The 22218-nt window shown below is 42.3% G+C and overlaps 1 protein-coding gene across 1 annotated transcript in view; it reads right to left on the bottom strand.

Annotated features, from left to right (window-relative positions):
* LOC142256570 (phospholipid-transporting ATPase ID-like) overlaps nucleotides 1-22218 on the bottom strand; it is a 193160-nt gene that overhangs the window by 28202 nt on the left and 142740 nt on the right. Inside the window, exons 16-21 of the mRNA XM_075328358.1 lie at nucleotides 11432-11620; nucleotides 7967-8082; nucleotides 5900-6064; nucleotides 5339-5450; nucleotides 1868-1973; nucleotides 1636-1789 (exon numbers count right to left, since the gene is read on the bottom strand). Of these exons, the coding sequence (XP_075184473.1) occupies nucleotides 1636-1789; nucleotides 1868-1973; nucleotides 5339-5450; nucleotides 5900-6064; nucleotides 7967-8082; nucleotides 11432-11620 (842 nt within the window). The remainder of the gene's footprint in view (nucleotides 1-1635; nucleotides 1790-1867; nucleotides 1974-5338; nucleotides 5451-5899; nucleotides 6065-7966; nucleotides 8083-11431; nucleotides 11621-22218) is intronic.

Here is a 22218-nt window from a genome sequence, read left to right as displayed (position 1 = left end):
TCAGAGTAGATGGATCTGATGGAGCTGAGCTCACTGATTGTCTGCCGCACTGCTGATGTGATATCAGGGGAAGGTGAATAAAGCACAATTCCAAGCTAGTGGAGTACAACATTATAGTGGCAAAATTTAGTGCACTGCGGAACAACACCGCCATCCAGTGGATTGCACAACAGCACCGCCATCTAGTGGACTGCACAACAGCACCGCCATCTAGTGGACTGCACAACAGCACCGTCATCTAGTGGACTGCACAACAGCACCGCCATCTAGTGGACCGCACAACAGCACCGCCATCTAGTGGACTGCACAACAGCACCGCCATCTAGTGGACTGCACAACAGCACCATCATCCAGTGGACTGCACAACAGCACCATCATCCAGTGGACTGCACAACAGCACCATCATCCAGTGGACTGCACAACAGCACCATCATCCAGTGGACTGCACAACAGCACCATCATCCAGTGGACTGCACAACAGCACCGCCATCCAGTGGACTGCACAACAGCACCACCATCTAGTGGACTGCACAACAGCACCGCCATCCAGTGGACTGCACAACAGCACCGCCATCTAGTGATCTGCACAACAGCACCGCCATCCAGTGGACTGCACCGTCATCCAGTGGACTGCACAACAGGACCGTCATCTCGTGGACTGCACAACAGCACCGCCATCCAGTGGACTGCACAACAGCACCGCCATCTAGTGGACTGCACAACAGCACCGCCATCCAGTGGACTGCACAACAGCACCGCCATCTAGTGGACTGCACAACAGCACCGCCATCCAGTGGACTGCACAACAGCACCGCCATCTAGTGATCTGCACAACAGCACCGCCATCCAGTGGACTGCACCGTCATCCAGTGGACTGCACAACAGGACCGTCATCCCGTGGACTGCACAACAGCACCGCTAACCAGTGGACTGCACAACAGCACCACCATCCAGTGGACTGCACAACAGCACCGCCATCTAGTGGACTGCACAACAGCACCGCCATCCAGTGGACTGCACAACAGCACCGCCATCTAGTGATCTGCACAACAGCACCGCCATCCAGTGGACTGCACAACAGCACCGCCATCTAGTGATCTGCACAACAGCACCGTCATCCAGTGGACTGCACAACAGGACCGTCATCCCGTGGACTGCACAACAGCACCGCTAACCAGTGGACTGCACAACAGCACCGCCATCTAGTGGACCGCACCACAGCACCATCATCCAGTGGACTGCACAACAGGACCGTCATCCCGTGGACTGCACAACAGCACCGCTAACCAGTGGACTGCACAACAGCATGCTGCCATCACACCCAGGCTTATAAGTGGCTGAATCAGAGTGTGTAAGTATCCTCACATCACCCATGAGGAAAGGGGAAAATCTGAACTAGAGCTTCTTATTTCCAAGAGTCCCGAAAAATAGCCTCTATGATTTGCACCCCTTATTTGTGATCCGCCCTCCATGTCATATGTTACAGATCTGTTATTGATCTGTAGATCTTCTATGGGATCTCACATTAACTTTCACAAAATTCAAGATCAGATTATTTTTATGTGGCCCATAAACTGTGGCTCTCTGCGCCCGATAAGAAGTGACACCCCTTCAGCACAATGCGCGCTCACTCACCAGACTGTGGCCGTTGATGATGATTCCATAGGAGTCTTCTCCTTTCAGCTCATCGTCTGGGATCACTCGTGACCTTTTTGAGCATTTCTTTATCTGAACGTTGACATCATAATTGTCCATAAATGAATCCGGATTCATCTTCCTCCGCGCCGTCCTGAGTACAAACATAACTGTGCTTAGATGAAGTCCGCCATTCACCCCTGTGATGGGACGATCAGATTGTGGGATTTACCTGAGCTCCTCCTGAACTTCCTCAGGGCTGGTGCCTCTAATGATAAAAATCTCCTTCATCTCATCTTGCAGCATGTTACATGAGTACCCGATGTTCTCAGCGGTTTCTGTGGAGAAGAATTGGAGAAGATAAGATTAATACCAAGACATAAAAAGCCTCCTCAAGCTGATATGAAGGATTCAGAAGTGCAACCCAATAGAGACCAACTGATGTGTTTCATGGTCTTGACACATCCACCACTAGAGTATGAAGATTGGTGGGCCCCATAGCAAAAAAAAAAAATTAGGACCAGCTTCTGGTACTAGTTCCCAACACCACAAGACTCCCCACTTCCTAGAAGAGGAGGGACTCATATTTGCTCGCTACCCCTTTCCACCACCCAATAGTAGGGTCCTTAAATGTGTAAAAATAAAGTGCAACTAACCTAATAGAGGGTCCCTACTCTAAAATTTATAGTGCAAAATTTGAGATGTAATTCCCGCTCCATGACTGCTCCCAAAAGCCCAATATTTTGTTCCCGTGGCTTAGCTAAGCGTCACCGTTTTGTAATCCATTTTGCAGGACAGTCACATGTCCTCCTACGTAAGGAGTCAATACATGGGCAAGAATGACCTATCTACTATGAGCAATTAATTTTATGTCTCACCAATATCACCAGATCCAACTATTGTTGTGTCTGTAGGGGCCACCGGACAAATCTAAGGGAGGGGGTCATTGTTTATCATGTAGAGATAACACAGCTGCGGGGCTTCAAGCATGCGTCCATAATCATTAATATTGAGTTGGATTGAGTTGGTCCCTTTGCAGCCATAACAGTCTTCAGATTTCGGAGGTGTGAATTGGAATTTTTACCCATTCATCTAGGAGAGGATTTGGGAGATTGGAAAATGATGTTGGACAGGAGAGGCCGGGCTCACAATCTCTGTTCTAAAGGTATTAATGGGGTTGAGGTTCAGACTCTGTGCAGAAGGTCATGGTCTTACACCCCAAACTCCCCCAACCATGTCTTTACGGACCTTATTCACTGGGCACAGCCATGGGGAACAGATAAAGGCCTTCCCCAATCTGTTCTTACAAAAAATTGTCCACAAATTTTTTCCCTTCCCTGAAACTAAAAGGGTGAGGCCAACACCTAAAAATCAAGCCCATAGTATTTTCTTTCCTGCACCAAACTGTACAGAAGGCACAACGCCACCAGGCAGTAAGGGTATGTGCGCACTAGGCGTTTTTTTCACGCTGCATTTTTATGTGCGTTTTTGTCTCAAAAAACGCACCCGCGGCTAAAAAACGCGACAAAAATGCATGCGTTTTGTGCCGCGATTTGGTGCGTTTTTTGCTGCGTTTTTGCTCACTGCGTTTTTAATCAGTGCACAATGCCATTAAAGATTGTTGATGAAAAAAAAAAAAAAAAAAAAGGTCTGATGTCATTTCCTTCTTCAAAATGTTCATTGTATGCAGGAGAGCAGACAGACAGCTGCAGAACTAGTGTATGCAGGAGAGCAGACAGCAGCTGGAGACCTACAAGGCTCAGCATCCTCCATTCACTAGTGTATGCAGGAGAGCAGACAGCAGCTGCAGAACTACAAGGCTCAGCATCCTCCATTCACTAGTGTATGCAGGAGAGCAGACAGCAGCTGCAGAACTACAAGGCTCAGCATCCTCCATCCAGGACTGTATGCAGTTTTTTGCCCAAAAAGAAAAAAAAAATGACATGGGCTTCGCCATATTTTTGTATGCTAGCCGGGTACAGCAGGCAGGTACGGGCTGCCCCCAACCCCCAGCTGCCTATTTGTACCCGGCTGGGAACCAAAAATATAGAGAAGCCCTTTTTTTTTTTTTTTAATTATTTCATGAATTTCATGAAATAATTAAAAAAAAAAAATGAAGTGAGCTTCGCCTAATTTTTGAGTCCAGTCGGGTACAACTAGGCAGCTGGGGATTGGAATCCACAGTGCAGGGTGCCCAAGCTTTCTGGTTACCCCCACTGCGAATTGCAGTCCGCAGCCACCCCAGAAAATGGCGCTTTCATAGAAGCGCCATCTTCTGGCGCTGTATCCAACTCTTCTAGCTGCCCTGATGCCGGGTGGCTAGCTAGGTAATAATGGAGTTAGGGCTAGCTGTATATTATCAGCTGGCCCTAAGCCCGAAATTCATGGTGTCACGCCAATATTAGACATGGCCACCATGAATTTCTAGTAATGATAAAAAAAAAAAAACACAACGCACAGAAAAATATTTTTATTAGAAATAAAAACACAACACAATTAGTGACTCCATCTTTATTGAAATAAAGAACCCCCCCTCCGCAGTAATCCTGGGTCAGGGTCCCGCGCTGTCCAATCCGGATCTAATATCATCTGATCGGTTTGCTGGAAGGCAAAGCGATCAGATGATGTGTCAGGATCAAGTGCCTGAATCCCATCACACATCAGCTGATTGTATAAAAGCCGATTATACAATCAGCTGATGCATCAGTGCAAAAAAAAAAAAAAAAAAATAATACTCACTTATGTGCTGTGCTGATTACCGGCAGCTCCTGCAGCGATCGATTGGACAGGAGTCTGATCCCGTCCGATCGCTGCAGCAGCTGCCGGTAATCAGCTGATGAAGTCCCCTGACGGCAGGATCAGCTGATAGCCGGCCGGGCGCGAAAAAGCCGGGGAGACTACGATCAGCTGATGCGTCAGGTGACTGCATCAGGTGATCCACCGCCAGGTCCTGCAAGCAAGGTCCTGCCCCGGGGAGACTGCACACAGCCAGAGCGGCGGTACCGGGACAGGAGCTGTGAACGGGCATGGCACCGGCAGACAGGTGAGTATATATGACATTTTTTTTTTTCTACTGTTCACTTTTGTTTTTGCCGCTGCCTCCACCTCCCGCCCAGACATGGCGCCGCACGGAGCTGACATGGCACCGGACGGGAGGTGGACGCAGCGGTGACAGTACCGGGAGGATTCATGCTTCTGTGTTTACCAACAGAAGGAATCCTCTTCCTGTACACGTCACTGTAGTACCCACCCCTTGCGTTTATAGCTGCGTTTTTAGTCATAGAAACGCGGCTATATGCGTTTTTCATTGCGTTGTTGAACATTCATTGAACTCAATGGGTGAAAAACGCAGTGAAAAACGCAGAAATAATTGACATGCTGCATTTTTGTGGTCACCACAAAAACGCAGCTACAAAAAAACGCTGTGTGAGGACAGCACTTCTGAAAACCCATAGACATTGCTGGGGAAGCAATGTCACTGCGTTTTCAGCACAAAAACGCGGTAGAAAAACGCCGCTAAAAACACGGCAAAAACGCCTAGTGCGCACAAGGCCTTAATGTTCTCATGGTATTCACAAAACCATGAATCGTCCATCACAGGGTGATCTTTCATGCCAACTGGAGTTTCCCTTAAAATTTCAACAGGAGAGGCATAAGAAATGTTCCATACACACAACATTTATCCCTATCTTTACAACTATACCTTGTTTGTCTCCAGTGAGCACCCATATTTTAATGTTGGCCTTGGTGAGGGTCTCAATAGTCTGGGGGACGCCATCTTGTAATTTATCTTCAATAGCAGATGCTCCAATTAACTATAATAAAGAGAAAGTTTCAGAAATGCTGCACTGTTACATACAACATAATGAATTATTGAAATTAATAGGGTGCATAGGTGATCAGGAAAGGGGCTGAGGAAGTGGGGTAACATATGACTACAGAATCAGACTACACTGGGCTGTTTGTAGTCTATTGCCATGGAAACACATAACTACATAGAAGCTGTAAACAAAAAACGGGCACATCTTTACTCCCAAATGGTTTCATTTTCTGTTTTATGTGTTGTATCAATAAAAGGAAAAATTGCAGAATTTTACATAGTCTAATATGGCACAAAATTGTTGACCGGCAGACCAAAATTGTTTTAGCATTCTTAACCAGTTATAATAAAAAAGAAAATCTTGGCAAATTCCAAAAGTCATGCAGCCAACAGAAACAAATGCGGACTCAGATGCAAAATAACAAAAAAGTCCTTTACACGGACCTTCAGATCCTTCTCAATCTCTTCATACAGGACCGCCAACTTCTCCTCGCGATTTTCCAGGGACGTGCTTGCTTCGTGGTGACGCTTCTTCCAATCGGTAAAGTAGACCTTATCCAAATCTTTATATGCTAAAACCAAGGTGCGCAAACCTTCTCCTGCAAACTCCTGTAACACAAAACCAATGGGAGATGATGAGGGATAATTAAAGAAGAGGAAGGAGGACAGAGACCTATTGATGAGCTTCAGGTAATAGGAGGCCAGAGGTGTAGAGCTGAGCATCATCAGGGTAGAGGTGATATATTTCAAGTATTTCACACTGTCATAATGTAATGGAAAAATACAACCAATCTATAAACAGTATGTGGCTTCACCAAAACTTGTAAAGGGAACAAGACCTAGCACTCTAACACTCCCTATGACCTCTGTTCAGCTTTGACCCCCTGCTGTGAACATGTAGTTGAACTGGGTTAACCAATGGAGAGCAGACACAAAGTCTGTACAAAAATCTCCGAGATGACACTATGGAGAAGTCTTCGTATGTTCAAAAGAACTACAGCAGTAGGGATGGAATCAGATTCCAGTTATGATTTTTTGACATAGGCATATGTCCTATTGTTATGGGAGACATATTTTTCGCATTGTCGCCCTGGGACAAATGGAATACAAGTTATTGTACTGCGGTGTAATGTGCGCATCAACCCATAATTAATATTGGCCAGATGAATGGGGCTGTATATGCCATGTTTCATGTTCCTGGAAAGATAAAATCATAATAGGAAACATGGCATTAATATCTACCACCCGGGACCTTCAGGGAGGCACATATCTTTAAGGTTTGGGTTGTCATGATTTTTGGGACCTGAATTAAATACAGTTAACCAGACCCATCTGAGTTCACCAAGGTATGTTGGCAGGACTCTTATCTGATAAAAGCAGATTCTGAATTATAACCATCGTTCAGTGTTGGAAGATACAGGTTGCTGCAGGATTGTTCCATTTTAAAATGATGAGCTTCCCTCCATAAAAGATCTGTGCCATTCCTGCGACCACAGGTCTAGTAAATTTCTTTTGTTTATCAATTTTATTTTAATTGATTGTAGATACTGCATTGTTTTGTCCGCTTTGTAATATCTTTTGTATTTATAGTTTTATAAACACTGCCTACTTTTCAAATTAAATTTAATCGCTTTGTTCCTCTTGCTCTTTAAATCACACCCCTGAAGCTTTGTGAAGCTATACGTTACCAGTCGGCCTGTATAAACGATTGGTGGTGGCAGCTAGATTTCTAGTGCTTATTGTGGAGCTTAGCAGTGACTGTACTGTAGTATATATATATATATATATATATATATATATATATATATATATATATATATATATATATATATATATATATATTTATTTATTCATTTATATATATTCCATACATGCAATAAGGTGTGTATATACTGTACAATCACTGTGAATGTGCCCAATTTGACCTAGTAGCAAAGGCAGCTATATTCCCATCCATCAATCATCAGTCAATTGCATATTGTCCTACCGTTTGGAGGCCACAAAGTGCTGTTTGTCTCAAATTGCTAACAGCGGTGGGATATCTGCGTGATTCCCTGGCTGTCCCCTGTCACATATCTATAACTTATAAGTGGATATCCAGGATTAGAAAAAGTTGGCAGCATTTTTTATTTTTTTTTTTTTAACAAAAACATCACCACACCTGTTTACAGGTTGTATCTGGAATTGCAGCTCAACACCATTTATTTCAATGGAGCTGATAGGCAGGGCATAGCTAAAATGGATTCAAAGGTTACAGTTGCACCCGAACCCGAAGGCTTATTCAACATATATATATATATATATATATATATATATATATAATTTGCAATAAGGTGTTATTAAAAATTTTTGCACCACTTTACTTGCACTGGCTATCAAAGTTGCATGTGTAAGGAAACAAAGAGCATATAAAAGCCCAATGCTGCAAAATTTTTAATGAAACTTAATAGTAAATATGATTTTTAGCCAAAAATACATGAAAAAACAACCTATAAAGTGATGACTACTCACATTCAGATGATCAGTGGTCACTTCCTTCAAGTCTTCACTGGAGTGGTCAAGGAGTTCATACACGATAGTGTCGGCTCCTTTACAGTACAAGGTCAGACGGCCCTCCGGACTCCGCACTGTGAGAGAGAAGGAACAATTAACGTTCCAATCTATAAGATATATTATTATTATTATTATTATTTATTATTATAGCGCCATTTATTCCATGGCGCTTTACAAGTGAAAGAGGGTATACGTACAACAATCATTAACAGTACAAGACAGACTGGTATAGGAGGAGAGAGGACCCTGCCCGCGAGGGCTCACAGTCTACAGGGAATGGGTGATGGTACAATAGGTGAGGACAGAGCTGGTTGCGCAGTGGTCTACTGGGCTGAGGGCTATTGTAGGTTGTAGGCTTGTTGGAAGAGGTGGGTCTTGAGGTTCCTCTTGAAGCTTTCCACGGTAGTGGAGAGTCTGATGTGCTGAGGTAGAGCGTTCCAGAGTATGGGGGATGCACATATATCATAAAAGCCACACATCTGCATCATGTCATACATAATATACCGTACGTATGAGGTATATACCATATAGTATCATGAACATCACACACCTCTATAACACATATTACACCTTATACGTCACAAATCTGACAAACATCACATTTCACACACGGTATAATAAATATCTGCACACATCATACATATCATTCATATATTACAGATTCTACACTTGTCTAACACAAAAATACAAAATACAATATCAACATTCTGTTGTATACATTTACTAAATGACCTAAACAACAACATGTCCCACCAACCTAATAAATAAAAATCGGTCACTTAGCCGACGAATAGGTTTATAAGATGCAGGGGATGATGAGATGAGTAACGGACTTCTCTTATCATCTCTTTGTTAGTAAAAAAAATAGATACCCCTACATGTGTCAGAGAATTTGTGCCATTTGTACTAGTAGATGGTAATACAAATAATAAAGACCATAAGTTAAAATCACCAATAAAAAGAATTAAAAAAATAAAATTCAAATACATAATGTTAAAAATATATCAGTAAAATACATAATAAATAAAATGCATAAATATAAATCCAAAGACACTAGTACAAAATTATCTTGTATCTTCATAACTCTAAGGACGGCTTTGCACGTTGCGACATCGCACGTGCAATGTCGATGGGGTCAAATCGAAAGTGACGCACATCCGGCGTCGTAGTCGATATCGCAACGTGTAAAACCTTTTTGATACGATGAACGACCGCAAAAGCGTTGTTATCGTATCATCGCTGCAGCCTCCGACATTTCCATAATGCCGGTGCAGCGACAGGTGCGATGTTGTTCCTCGCTCCTGCGGCAGCACACATCGCTGTGTATGAAGCCGCAGGAGCGAGGATCATCCCCTACCTGCCTCCCGGCTGCAATGAGAAGGACGGAGGTGGGCGGGATGTTTACATCCTGCTCATCTCCGCCCCTCCGCTTCAATTGGCCGCCTACCGTGTGACGTCGCTGTGACGCCACACGACCCGCCCCCTTAGGAAGGAGGCGGATCGCCGGCCAGAGGGACGTCGCACGGCAGGTATGTGCGTGTGAAGCTGCCGTAGCGATAATAATCGCTACGGCAGCTTTCACTAGATATCGCACGTGCGACGGGGGCGGGACTATGGCTGCAGCATCGGTAACACATTGTTACCGATGTCGCAGCGTGCAAAGCCTGCCTAAGAGCATGATTGCTTTATATATATATATATATATATATTTATATATATATATATATAAAGCTGAGTGTATGTATGTATGTATGTATGTATGTATGTTCACTAAAGAAATCCGCACCGTCGCATTTACAATAACGAAATTTTGCACAGACCCCTCATGTATGTGACCCAGAGAATGTTGCAGACTATATTTTTACGGGAAAAATTTAGCCCCGTGCAAAAAAACTACCTCCATTAAAATCAATGGAGCTAGGAGCTACAGGTCATTAATAATTAATGGTTGTTATAGGAACAAATTGGTTGCTATAGGAACAAAGGACATTCATAGTATAAGAAACTTATGTGTGGTAATATGATGTTGGTGGGGAGACGGATAGAGAGAGACAGAGAGAGTAAGAGGCAGAGAGAGAGACTGACAGGGAAAGAGGCAGACAGACAGGCAGAAAGCAAAAGAGTCAGACAGAAAAAGAGACAGACAGGGAAAATAGACAGACAGGGAAAGAGAGATAGGGAAAGAGACAGACAACGAAAGAGACAGACAACGAAAGAGACAGACAACGAAAGAGACAGACAACGAAAGTGACAGACAGCGAGACAGACAGAGGCAGACAGAGAAAGAAACAGACAGCCAAAGAGACAGACAGGGAAAGAAACAGACAGTAAAAGAGACAGACAACGAAAGAGACAGACAGGGAAAGAGACACAGGGAAAGAGAGACATGGAAAGAAACAGACAGCAAGACAGACAGAGGCAGACAGGAAAAGAGACAGACAGCCAAAGAGACAGACAGGGAAAGAGAAGGAGACAGGGAAAGAGATAGACAGGGAAAATGAAAGACAGGGAAGAGGTAGAGACAGGGAAAGAAACAGAGACAGGGAAAGAGACCGGTAAAGAGACAGAGATAAGGTAAGAGACAGGGAAAGAGAAAGATGGGGAAAGAGCCAGACTTGGAACGAAAGACGAGGAAAGAGACAGATGGGGAAAGAGACAGACGAGGAAAGAGACAAACAGGGAAAGAGACAGATGGGGAAAGAGACAGATGGGGAAAGAGACAGAGACAAGGTTTGAGACAGGGAAAGAGACAGACGGGGAAAGAGACAGACCTGGAACAAGACAGATGGAGAGACACACAGAGAAAGAAAGAGACAGGGAAAGAGACAGACATGGCGATAGAAAGAAACAGAGACACAGAGATAGAGAGACAGACAGACAGATAGAGACAGAGATAGAGAGAAACAGACAGAGAGACTGATACAGAGACAGACAGAGACAGACAGGGAAAGAGACAGAGAGAGACACACAGCGATACAGAGAAAGAGACAGACAGAGAGACAGACAGGGAAAGAGAGACACACAGACAGACAGTTGCAAAGAGACAGAGACAGACAGACAAACACAGACAGAGACTGGGAGAGATACAGAGAGACTGTTACTATCCCGGGCAACGCCGGGTACTACAGCTAGTATATATATATTATTATCATTATTACTATATATATTTTTTATTAATATACCGTATATATATCTATATATATTATATACATTATAATTAGATATTATTTTCCCCCCCTTTTAAAATCTCTCATTATTTTAATATATATATATATATATGTGTATGTATATATATATATATATATATATATATCATAGATTAAAATGATTAAAGATTTTAAAAGGGGGAAAAAATAATGAGGTTCTCCATATGCTACGGATGTGTGTCTTTCACTTTTCCATCCCTCCGACCACAGAACTCACCAATCACAGACATCCTTTTACGTTCATTGTTGAAGTCCAATATGGCCAATAAATCGTACACCTTGGTGACCCCCATCTCTACCACTGTGATGGTTTCTGGCGTACGGGAACGGAAGACAAAGCCAAAGTTCCTGGCGGCTGTGACCAGGGCCCCCTCATCTGGAGACTGCGCCTGATAAGTCAGTTCACCTTAGATGGACATAGGAAGAGGAGACGTTAAGGGGTGTTCTTTTTAATGGGCCAGAAAAGCAAAAAAGCATAAAAAAAAGAGAGAAAGGTGTAGGAAGTGGGATAAGGAGGGGATGTAATTAGGCTGAAGTTATAGTTGAGTGAATCTTAGCCAGCCATGTTTTCTTTACAATTGTCTTCCCTTAGTTGAGGGGGGTATGATCTTAACACTATAAAACCAACAGCGTCTAACAGGAACCGTTAAAACCAACTATCCCCAACTAAGAACATTTAATTCTTCGATTCAGATAATTTTTTCTGGTTGAGTAGAATAAATTTCCATTAGGTGGTAAAAGAAGACCACCTGATATTTTTGATTTTGTGGGCGAAACGTATTGGGGTAATATTTGGAAACTGAGCTGCGGTATTATGTGAGAATTGTATGGCAGTATTATGTAGCCTTTTAAGGGAGCATATTCAAGGCATTGTATGTTAGCTGGGCACTACATGGTGATGTTTTGTGACCTGTATATGGCATTACTATAATGGCACTATATAGTGGTAACATGAAAACTAAACTGATAAAAATAAGTGTCTAAATAATTAGGCTGGGACTCTACTCTTGTTTTAGGCTGAACTTTTTGTAAAACAGTCCCTTTCTCTTTATTGAAAAAAAAAATCTTTTGCACAATGAGTGGTCTTTCTAGTAGTGTAGTATGTAGTAATGTAGTGTGTTCGTCCAACCTCTCGATGTCCAGAGATTGTATGTTTGATATGATTCTGGCAGATAAACCATGGCTCAACCCATCTGTATGTACATACTGCACCTGACAAAGACTTTTCACCGTTACCATAAAACATGGCATAGTTGTACAAACTAGTACGTCCAAAGAGTACGTCTTACCAGGTCAAAGGTGGCTGAATTCCGTCATATGAATCCATGCTTTTTTATTTGCTGCTAATTTGAGCTTTTGCAAGGGGGTGTGTCTTGATGGAGGTGATGGAGAGAAGTCTAAAGCCATGCCCAAGAGGATCCTGTGAGCCACACGCAAAAAGATCCTGTGAGCCACGCCCAACAGGATCATGTAAGCCAGACCCAAGAGGATCCTGTGAGCCATGCCCAAGAGGATCCTGTGAGCCACACGCAAAAAGATCCTGTGAGCCACGCCCAACAGGATCATGTGAGCCACACCCAAAAGGCTCCTGTGAGCCATGCCCAAGAGAATCCTGTGAGTCACTCTCAAGAGGATCCTAATCAAAGTAATTTCTGTGGAAAAAGAAGCGCAATAGGGTCTTACCCCGGTATATAAGGGGTCTTAAGATAAGTAATCCTACTCACCAGATCAGGTTGTGAAAGTCACAACCCCTATGCAGGCATGTAACTCCAGGTCACGGCAGCAGTCCCCAGTTGGCAGATAACGGAAAGCAGTAGAGAGGGGTTTCACACCGCGCCAATGACCGACAACTCCTGAAATTTCAGATCAATGCTTCTTTATTTCACGCACAGGTCAAGTCAACGCGTTTCAAGAGTCTTAGCTCTCTTCATCAGGACAAGCTGGCAAAGAACATCAAATCTGCTGTAAGGCAGCCTATACAGCAATATATACCTTAGAGGTGGAGTCCTGATCCACCCCTTTTGAAAAAAATCGGCGGGAATCCATACATTTAAAAAACAACAAGACAATGTAAATCATAAACTTGTCAAAAATATTCCTTTGTGAGCATATATTCATAGTTTCAAGATAATTGGTAAATCTGAATAAAAATAATATTAAACGAAAAAATAAATAAAGGATGTATATAACAGTGTGCACAGGTGTAGTTCTTGTTTCCAAAAACATTGCAAAGACACATATGTTCCCAGATATGTCATTATTCCATAACCTGCCTAGAACCATATTACAAATGGTCTGCAGCCTACGATCCAAGTATCAGGAACATAGCACCAGAAGCATTTAGCCGTCTGTGCCACAGATGAATACGAAAAACCTGCCCAGAATCAGCTTATCAAAAATATATATATTCTCCTTAGTCAGGCACAGAAAAAAGGAGAGGTGGGGAAGGAATGGGGAACTCAAAAATTGGATAAATATCCCTTTCATCGCCCAAAGGAAAATTTTGGAATAATAGTTAAATATACTACCATGTGTGAATTAAACCAAAAAAATACCGTGAACAAGTAACCGATCTAGTGATCAAGCGCCCGACCTGCGGTTCCACACCAGGGACACGTAGGAGAGCAAGTGAAAAACTTATATATACATTATTAACCTTTACTGGGGCTTAAAGGAAAAATCCCCGAGTATCAAATTAATGCAACACAATCCTCTATGTTAAACAGAGACTATAGCGTTAATTCAAACCCGCCATAATCTTATCGAAAGGAAAAAGAAATTATCGCCACAGGCGTGAAGAGTAAATCAGTGTAGTGTGCTGTTAATTTGGGCTAACCAACCCCCGAAAAAAAGTAAAAGGAGGAGAGAACTATCCCTAAATTCATGACGGAGGACAAGTCGGGTAAAATTTATTCGACCACTCATTAGTAGTAGAGACCGGACCTATATCTATTCCGTAGCGGCTTAGTACCGCATTCATGATGGCTTTAATGGGAGAAAAAAGTGTAACTCTGTGACAAGGTGAATTAAGTTGAGAAGCGTGAGGGAAAGTGCAGTACGCATGCTCCCAGAAAGGTGCATAGCTAGTGTTCCTAGAAAGTTAATCAGGGGAAGCCGGGGTGAAAGAAGTTCAAGGCGTGGGAAAATTTACTAGTGCGCATGTCTCATTCTATTCATGCAAGTCAGTCCTCCTACCATTTGGATCTTAGGAGAAAGAACCATAAACCTGAAGGGAAAAACCCTCCCAATAGCAGGGGACTAGCTCCATCTCAACCCCAAACAGGGTTAGGGACAAAAGCTGGTCGGGTCCATCCCTGCAAATTCCCTATGACATTTACGGGCAAATATGTGATGGGAAAAAAAGGGTGTCCAAGTATTACACCAGCGCAAAAATGCCCTGGCATATATAGAACAATCTTAGTAAATGTGTGTATAAATAATTAAATAAGAGGGGGGTTAAAATGACCGTAATGGATTATGAATATATGCCGATGCCCATATGTAATGAATATAATAATGATATTAATATAAAAAGCCAAGAAGGATTTCAATCCTACGGACGCACAAGATCATAAAACATGAAACATATACACAATATATAAAATATATAAAAATATATACAAATATAAATATATATAAAACCAAGAAAATTCATGATCAGGAGAAGTCCTAAACAAAAAACCCCATTTATGCAAAGGTAGCAGGACAATAGTCCCATACGGGATTAATAAAAAAGGTCAGTGACCTCATTGAGCCCACAAGGTTTGAGGGTATTTAATTTGTAAATCCAATAAGTCTCTTTTTTCTTTAATAAATTGGTACGGTCGTGAGCAAGAGGGGGTATTTGCTCTATAGGAGTGATACTCAAATTCGATTTCCCTTTATGGCATATGGTCACATGCCTGGATAAGCCATGCAGCATAAAACCTATCTTAATGTTGTGTCTATGGGAATTCAGTCTACTGTGTAATGCCTGGGTTGTTCTCCCTATATATTGTTTATTGCACTCACATTCAATCAGATAAATGACAAAATCCGATTGGCATGTCAGGTGGGTTTTAATGGAGAAAACTTCACCCCCTCCTGGGGAATTAAAATTAACCCTTTGGTGCCGAATGGACTTACAACATAAGCAGTTTTTTGCCAGACATTTAAATGCACCTACAGTTTTACTAATGGTCCCTGTACCAATAGTATTTCTTAGTCTACTGGGTGCCAAAATGTTTTTCAAGCTGGAGGCCCTGCGGTAAGTGACCCCTGGTATCCCTGGAAGAGCATCTTTTAGAAAGGGATCATTAAGGAGGATCCCCCAATGCTTGCGGATGATGCCCTTAATCAGATCCCCATCTTTGCTAAACGTAATCAAAAGATTGGAGGAAAAATTATGATCCGATTTTTTGCCGGACTCTTTGCTAAGTTTAATCAGATCTGTCTGTGTCATGGTTCTGCTGTCATTGAAAGCTCTTCTAATCAATGAGGATGGATAGTCTTTGTCCAGAAACCTATCCTTCAAAACCTTCGCCTGTACAAGAAAGTCAGCATCCCGTGTGCAATTCTTACGGATCCTTTGGAACTGATTTTTCGGGACATTCCTGAGCCATTTGTTGTAATGGCTACTAGAGAAGTGAATGTAACCATTACTGTCAACTTTTTTGAAAAAAGTTTTCGTATAAATAGTCCCTTCTATGTGCATGATGGTAAGATCCAAAAAGTCGATCATGTTCTTTTTAATAATGGGCGAGAAAGTGAGACCCCAATTATTCTTACTGATGTGCCCCAAAAAACTGTTGATGTTATCATCTGAGTTGTCCCAGATGAGGAACAGATCGTCGATATATCTTTTGTATAGAATTACATGTTTGAAAAAATCAGAGTTGTATATATATAGTAGCTCAAACATACCCATAAAGAGGTTTGCAAAAGTGGGTGCGACCTTCGACCCCATCGCTGTCCCACAGCACTGATGGTATAGTATATCTTGAAATGTAAAGTAATTATTATGCAATATGAACTTCATCCCTTCCAGGAGAAAATATCTTTGGGCCTCAGGTAATCGGTCGTCACTCAGAAGGAATTGTTTAAAACATTCCAAACCTAGGTCATGTTGGATGTTCGTATACAGAGCTGCTATGTCCAGGGATATGAATAAGAAAGAATCCTGCCATTTAATGTCTTTGATCAAATTTATGAGATGTGTCGAGTCCCGTAGATAACTACTCAGGTTGGTTACATGCACCCGCATAACCTGATCAATATAGGAGGCCAAATTCACCGTAAGGGAATCAATCCCCGAAATGATAGGTCTCCCTGGTGGATTTTGGAGGCTCTTATGAATTTTAGGCAAATGATAGTAAAATGCCATTTTGGGGTTTTTTACTTCGAGGAATTTTTTCTCCTCTTTATTGAGTATGCCCGCTGTAACTGCTTTAGATATCAAGGTGTGATAATTGACAATGGACTGGTTGTAGTGTGTCATGTCCACCCTCTCATAGTGTAAAGGATTATTGAGGTTTCTTAGGGCCTCCTGGATATAGGTCTCTTTGTCCTGCAACACTATGCCTCCTCCTTTGTCGGCATTCCTAATGACCAGGTCAGGATTATTTTTTAGTGCACAAAGAGCTTTCTTTTCCTCTGTGCTTAGGTTGGAACTACCAGAGGTCCTATGACCCGCTAGTTTTTTGAGGTCCTCCAGCACTAGGTCGCTAAAGGTCTTCAGATGGTGACCCTTGCTTTGTAAGGGGTAAAAATTGGACCTTAATCTGAGGTCTGTGTGATGAAAATCATCAGGCTCCTCCATGTTTCTATCAGCGACATATTTGTGGATTTGGAAATGTCTGGTTAAAGTGAGCTTCCTGATGAACCTCTGGAAGTCTAGGTACACATCAAAGTCATTGGCATTAGCTGCTGGACAAAAGGATAGTCCTTTATTGAGAATTTTTATTTCCCCTTTGGAGAGGGTATATTTGGAAAGATTAAAAATACCCATATTTTTGTTTATTGTGTAGGATTTTTCTTCTCTTTTTTGTTGGACCCTAGTCCCAGCTCTGGATCCTCTGTGGCACTTTTTCTTTTTCCCATTCTGGGTGTCAGAAAGTTTGTGATGTGGCTCTGTGTGTTTTTTGCCATCGACAAAAAAGGCACACAGGTGTTGCCTTTCTGTGTGTTGTCGATGGTAATTGTATTACCTTGTGAAACTTCCCCAGGGGTTACCTGTGGAGGTGAAGAAATGATGATGTTATTCGTGATCTGTGTATCTGGCAGGGGAATATATTCATCATGTGTGGATAAATCCAAAAGGTCAGTGAAATCTTTATCTATTGTATTCACTTCCATGGGCACGGTATATAACCCATCTTGTCCCAGATCTAGGCTCCTTTCTTTGCGGATCCTTTCTATCTGGGACCTGAGAGCCTCTAGATGTTTCCTAGTTTCCTCAAAATCCCTGGGTTTATCAATGATAGTGATAGGCTCAGTCGGGACCACTGGAATGAGATCACTATGGAAGACCTCATCCGATGTACCCGTTAAAGGAGACTCCACACACTGGGTCTGGCCCTCGTGGTGAGAACTTTGAATCATGTTGTGACCGTTCCCAACAGCCGTAGTAGTCCCATTCTTTGTGGAGGAGAGGGACCTTTTCTTATGAAACTTACTATTGAAGAAGCTCTTCCCATGACTATCATATCTAGGTCTACGGGTCTGGGGTTCCCTCCCCCCATCCCTGGGAGTGGGATCTTGTTTTTTGGAGGGGATCTTATCCTGCCTGTCCCTCTGTAGTTTTTTAGATTTTCTAAAAATGGAATCCTGCTCTAATTGAGTCAGTTTCGTGTTGATGTCGGAATTAACGATCTTAAACTCAGGGTGTAAGTCAAAACGGCTCAGTTCATTATATAGTCCATTAATTTTGGTAGTCGCCTCATTGGCAATATCAGTTCTCTTTTTGTATAGACACTGTAGCATGCCCTGCATACAGTCCTGCAGAATCCTGTTCCATTCTGCAGTGAAAATCGGATCCAGTGGAAAAGGTGAATCATGTCTAATCATCAAGCCCCTAGGGCAGAGTTTTTCCTCCATATAAATGGTGAGGAATCTGGCATCCAGCCCAAACCTCAATTCCTCTTTCAGAAGGTCTTCTAATTGTAAAAACAGTTTTTTCATAGTCACCGTATCCTCCTCTGAGTATACATTGGGTAAATCCAGACCCCAATCAACAACCCGTTGCTCATGTGTACCTACTGTTTGTAGGATCAGTTTTTCTCTGGAAGACAGCCGATTATTAAAATAATCCATTCTTTAGTCTTTGACCCTCTGCAGCTGTATCCACAGGATAAGAAGATCTGGTCAAGCCAGGTCCCAAGTCCGAATCAAAGTAATTTCTGTGGAAAAAGAAGCGCAATAGGGTCTTACCCCGGTATATAAGGGGTCTTAAGATAAGTAATCCTACTCACCAGATCAGGTTGTGAAAGTCACAACCCCTATGCAGGCATGTAACTCCAGGTCACGGCAGCAGTCCCCAGTTGGCAGATAACGGAAAGCAGTAGAGAGGGGTTTCACACCGCGCCAATGACCGACAACTCCTGAAATTTCAGATCAATGCTTCTTTATTTCACGCACAGGTCAAGTCAACGCGTTTCAAGAGTCTTAGCTCTCTTCATCAGGACAAGCTGGCAAAGAACATCAAATCTGCTGTAAGGCAGCCTATACAGCAATATATACCTTAGAGGTGGAGTCCTGATCCACCCCTTTTGAAAAAAATCGGCGGGAATCCATACATTTAAAAAACAACAAGACAATGTAAATCATAAACTTGTCAAAAATATTCCTTTGTGAGCATATATTCATAGTTTCAAGATAATTGGTAAATCTGAATAAAAATAATATTAAACGAAAAAATAAATAAAGGATGTATATAACAGTGTGCACAGGTGTAGTTCTTGTTTCCAAAAACATTGCAAAGACACATATGTTCCCAGATATGTCATTATTCCATAACCTGCCTAGAACCATATTACAAATGGTCTGCAGCCTACGATCCAAGTATCAGGAACATAGCACCAGAAGCATTTAGCCGTCTGTGCCACAGATGAATACGAAAAACCTGCCCAGAATCAGCTTATCAAAAATATATATATTCTCCTTAGTCAGGCACAGAAAAAAGGAGAGGTGGGGAAGGAATGGGGAACTCAAAAATTGGATAAATATCCCTTTCATCGCCCAAAGGAAAATTTTGGAATGTTTAACATAGAGGATTGTGTTGCATTAATTTGATACTCGGGGATTTTTCCTTTAAGCCCCAGTAAAGGTTAATAATGTATATATAAGTTTTTCACTTGCTCTCCTACGTGTCCCTGGTGTGGAACCGCAGGTCGGGCGTTTGATCACTAGATCGGTTACTTGTTCACGGTATTTTTTTGGTTTAATTCACACATGGTAGTATATTTAACTATTATTCCAAAATTTTCCTTTGGGCGATGAAAGGGATATTTATCCAATTTTTGAGTTCCCCATTCCTTCCCCACCTCTCCTTTTTTCTGTGCCTGACTAAGGAGAATATATATATTTTTGATAAGCTGATTCTGGGCAGGTTTTTCGTATTCATCTGTGGCACAGACGGCTAAATGCTTCTGGTGCTATGTTCCTGATACTTGGATCGTAGGCTGCAGACCATTTGTAATATGGTTCTAGGCAGGTTATGGAATAATGACATATCTGGGAACATATGTGTCTTTGCAATGTTTTTGGAAACAAGAACTACACCTGTGCACACTGTTATATACATCCTTTATTTATTTATTTTTTCGTTAATATTATTTTTATTCAGATTTACCAATTATCTTGAAACTATGAATATATGCTCACAAAGGAATATTTTTGACAAGTTTATGATTTACATTGTCTTGTTGTTTTTTAAATGTATGGATTCCCGCCGATTTTTTTCAAAAGGGGTGGATCAGGACTCCACCTCTAAGGTATATATTGCTGTATAGGCTGCCTTACAGCAGATTTGATGTTCTTTGCCAGCTTGTCCTGATGAAGAGAGCTAAGACTCTTGAAACGCGTTGACTTGACCTGTGCGTGAAATAAAGAAGCATTGATCTGAAATTTCAGGAGTTGTCGGTCATTGGCGCGGTGTGAAACCCCTCTCTACTGCTTTCCGTTATCTGCCAACTGGGGACTGCTGCCGTGACCTGGAGTTACATGCCTGCATAGGGGTTGTGACTTTCACAACCTGATCTGGTGAGTAGGATTACTTATCTTAAGACCCCTTATATACCGGGGTAAGACCCTATTGCGCTTCTTTTTCCACAGAAATTACTTTGATTCGGACTTGGGACCTGGCTTGACCAGATCTTCTTATCCTGTGGATACAGCTGCAGAGGGTCAAAGACTAAAGAATGGATTATTTTAATAATCGGCTGTCTTCCAGAGAAAAACTGATCCTACAAACAGTAGGTACACATGAGCAACGGGTTGTTGATTGGGGTCTGGATTTACCCAATGTATACTCAGAGGAGGATACGGTGACTATGAAAAAACTGTTTTTACAATTAGAAGACCTTCTGAAAGAGGAATTGAGGTTTGGGCTGGATGCCAGATTCCTCACCATTTATATGGAGGAAAAACTCTGCCCTAGGGGCTTGATGATTAGACATGATTCACCTTTTCCACTGGATCCGATTTTCACTGCAGAATGGAACAGGATTCTGCAGGACTGTATGCAGGGCATGCTACAGTGTCTATACAAAAAGAGAACTGATATTGCCAATGAGGCGACTACCAAAATTAATGGACTATATAATGAACTGAGCCGTTTTGACTTACACCCTGAGTTTAAGATCGTTAATTCCGACATCAACACGAAACTGACTCAATTAGAGCAGGATTCCATTTTTAGAAAATCTAAAAAACTACAGAGGGACAGGCAGGATAAGATCCCCTCCAAAAAACAAGATCCCACTCCCAGGGATGGGGGGAGGGAACCCCAGACCCGTAGACCTAGATATGATAGTCATGGGAAGAGCTTCTTCAATAGTAAGTTTCATAAGAAAAGGTCCCTCTCCTCCACAAAGAATGGGACTACTACGGCTGTTGGGAACGGTCACAACATGATTCAAAGTTCTCACCACGAGGGCCAGACCCAGTGTGTGGAGTCTCCTTTAACGGGTACATCGGATGAGGTCTTCCATAGTGATCTCATTCCAGTGGTCCCGACTGAGCCTATCACTATCATTGATAAACCCAGGGATTTTGAGGAAACTAGGAAACATCTAGAGGCTCTCAGGTCCCAGATAGAAAGGATCCGCAAAGAAAGGAGCCTAGATCTGGGACAAGATGGGTTATATACCGTGCCCATGGAAGTGAATACAATAGATAAAGATTTCACTGACCTTTTGGATTTATCCACACATGATGAATATATTCCCCTGCCAGATACACAGATCACGAATAACATCATCATTTCTTCACCTCCACAGGTAACCCCTGGGGAAGTTTCACAAGGTAATACAATTACCATCGACAACACACAGAAAGGCAACACCTGTGTGCCTTTTTTGTCGATGGCAAAAAACACACAGAGCCACATCACAAACTTTCTGACACCCAGAATGGGAAAAAGAAAAAGTGCCACAGAGGATCCAGAGCTGGGACTAGGGTCCAACAAAAAAGAGAAGAAAAATCCTACACAATAAACAAAAATATGGGTATTTTTAATCTTTCCAAATATACCCTCTCCAAAGGGGAAATAAAAATTCTCAATAAAGGACTATCCTTTTGTCCAGCAGCTAATGCCAATGACTTTGATGTGTACCTAGACTTCCAGAGGTTCATCAGGAAGCTCACTTTAACCAGACATTTCCAAATCCACAAATATGTCGCTGATAGAAACATGGAGGAGCCTGATGATTTTCATCACACAGACCTCAGATTAAGGTCCAATTTTTACCCCTTACAAAGCAAGGGTCACCATCTGAAGACCTTTAGCGACCTAGTGCTGGAGGACCT

The sequence above is a fragment of the Anomaloglossus baeobatrachus genome, chromosome 1 (assembly GCF_048569485.1).
Source record: "Anomaloglossus baeobatrachus isolate aAnoBae1 chromosome 1, aAnoBae1.hap1, whole genome shotgun sequence".
NCBI classification, from domain to species: Eukaryota; Metazoa; Chordata; class Amphibia; order Anura; family Aromobatidae; genus Anomaloglossus; species Anomaloglossus baeobatrachus.
The sequence above is the reverse complement of the archived record's forward strand: the minus strand, read 5'-3'. Positions and strand labels throughout refer to the sequence as shown.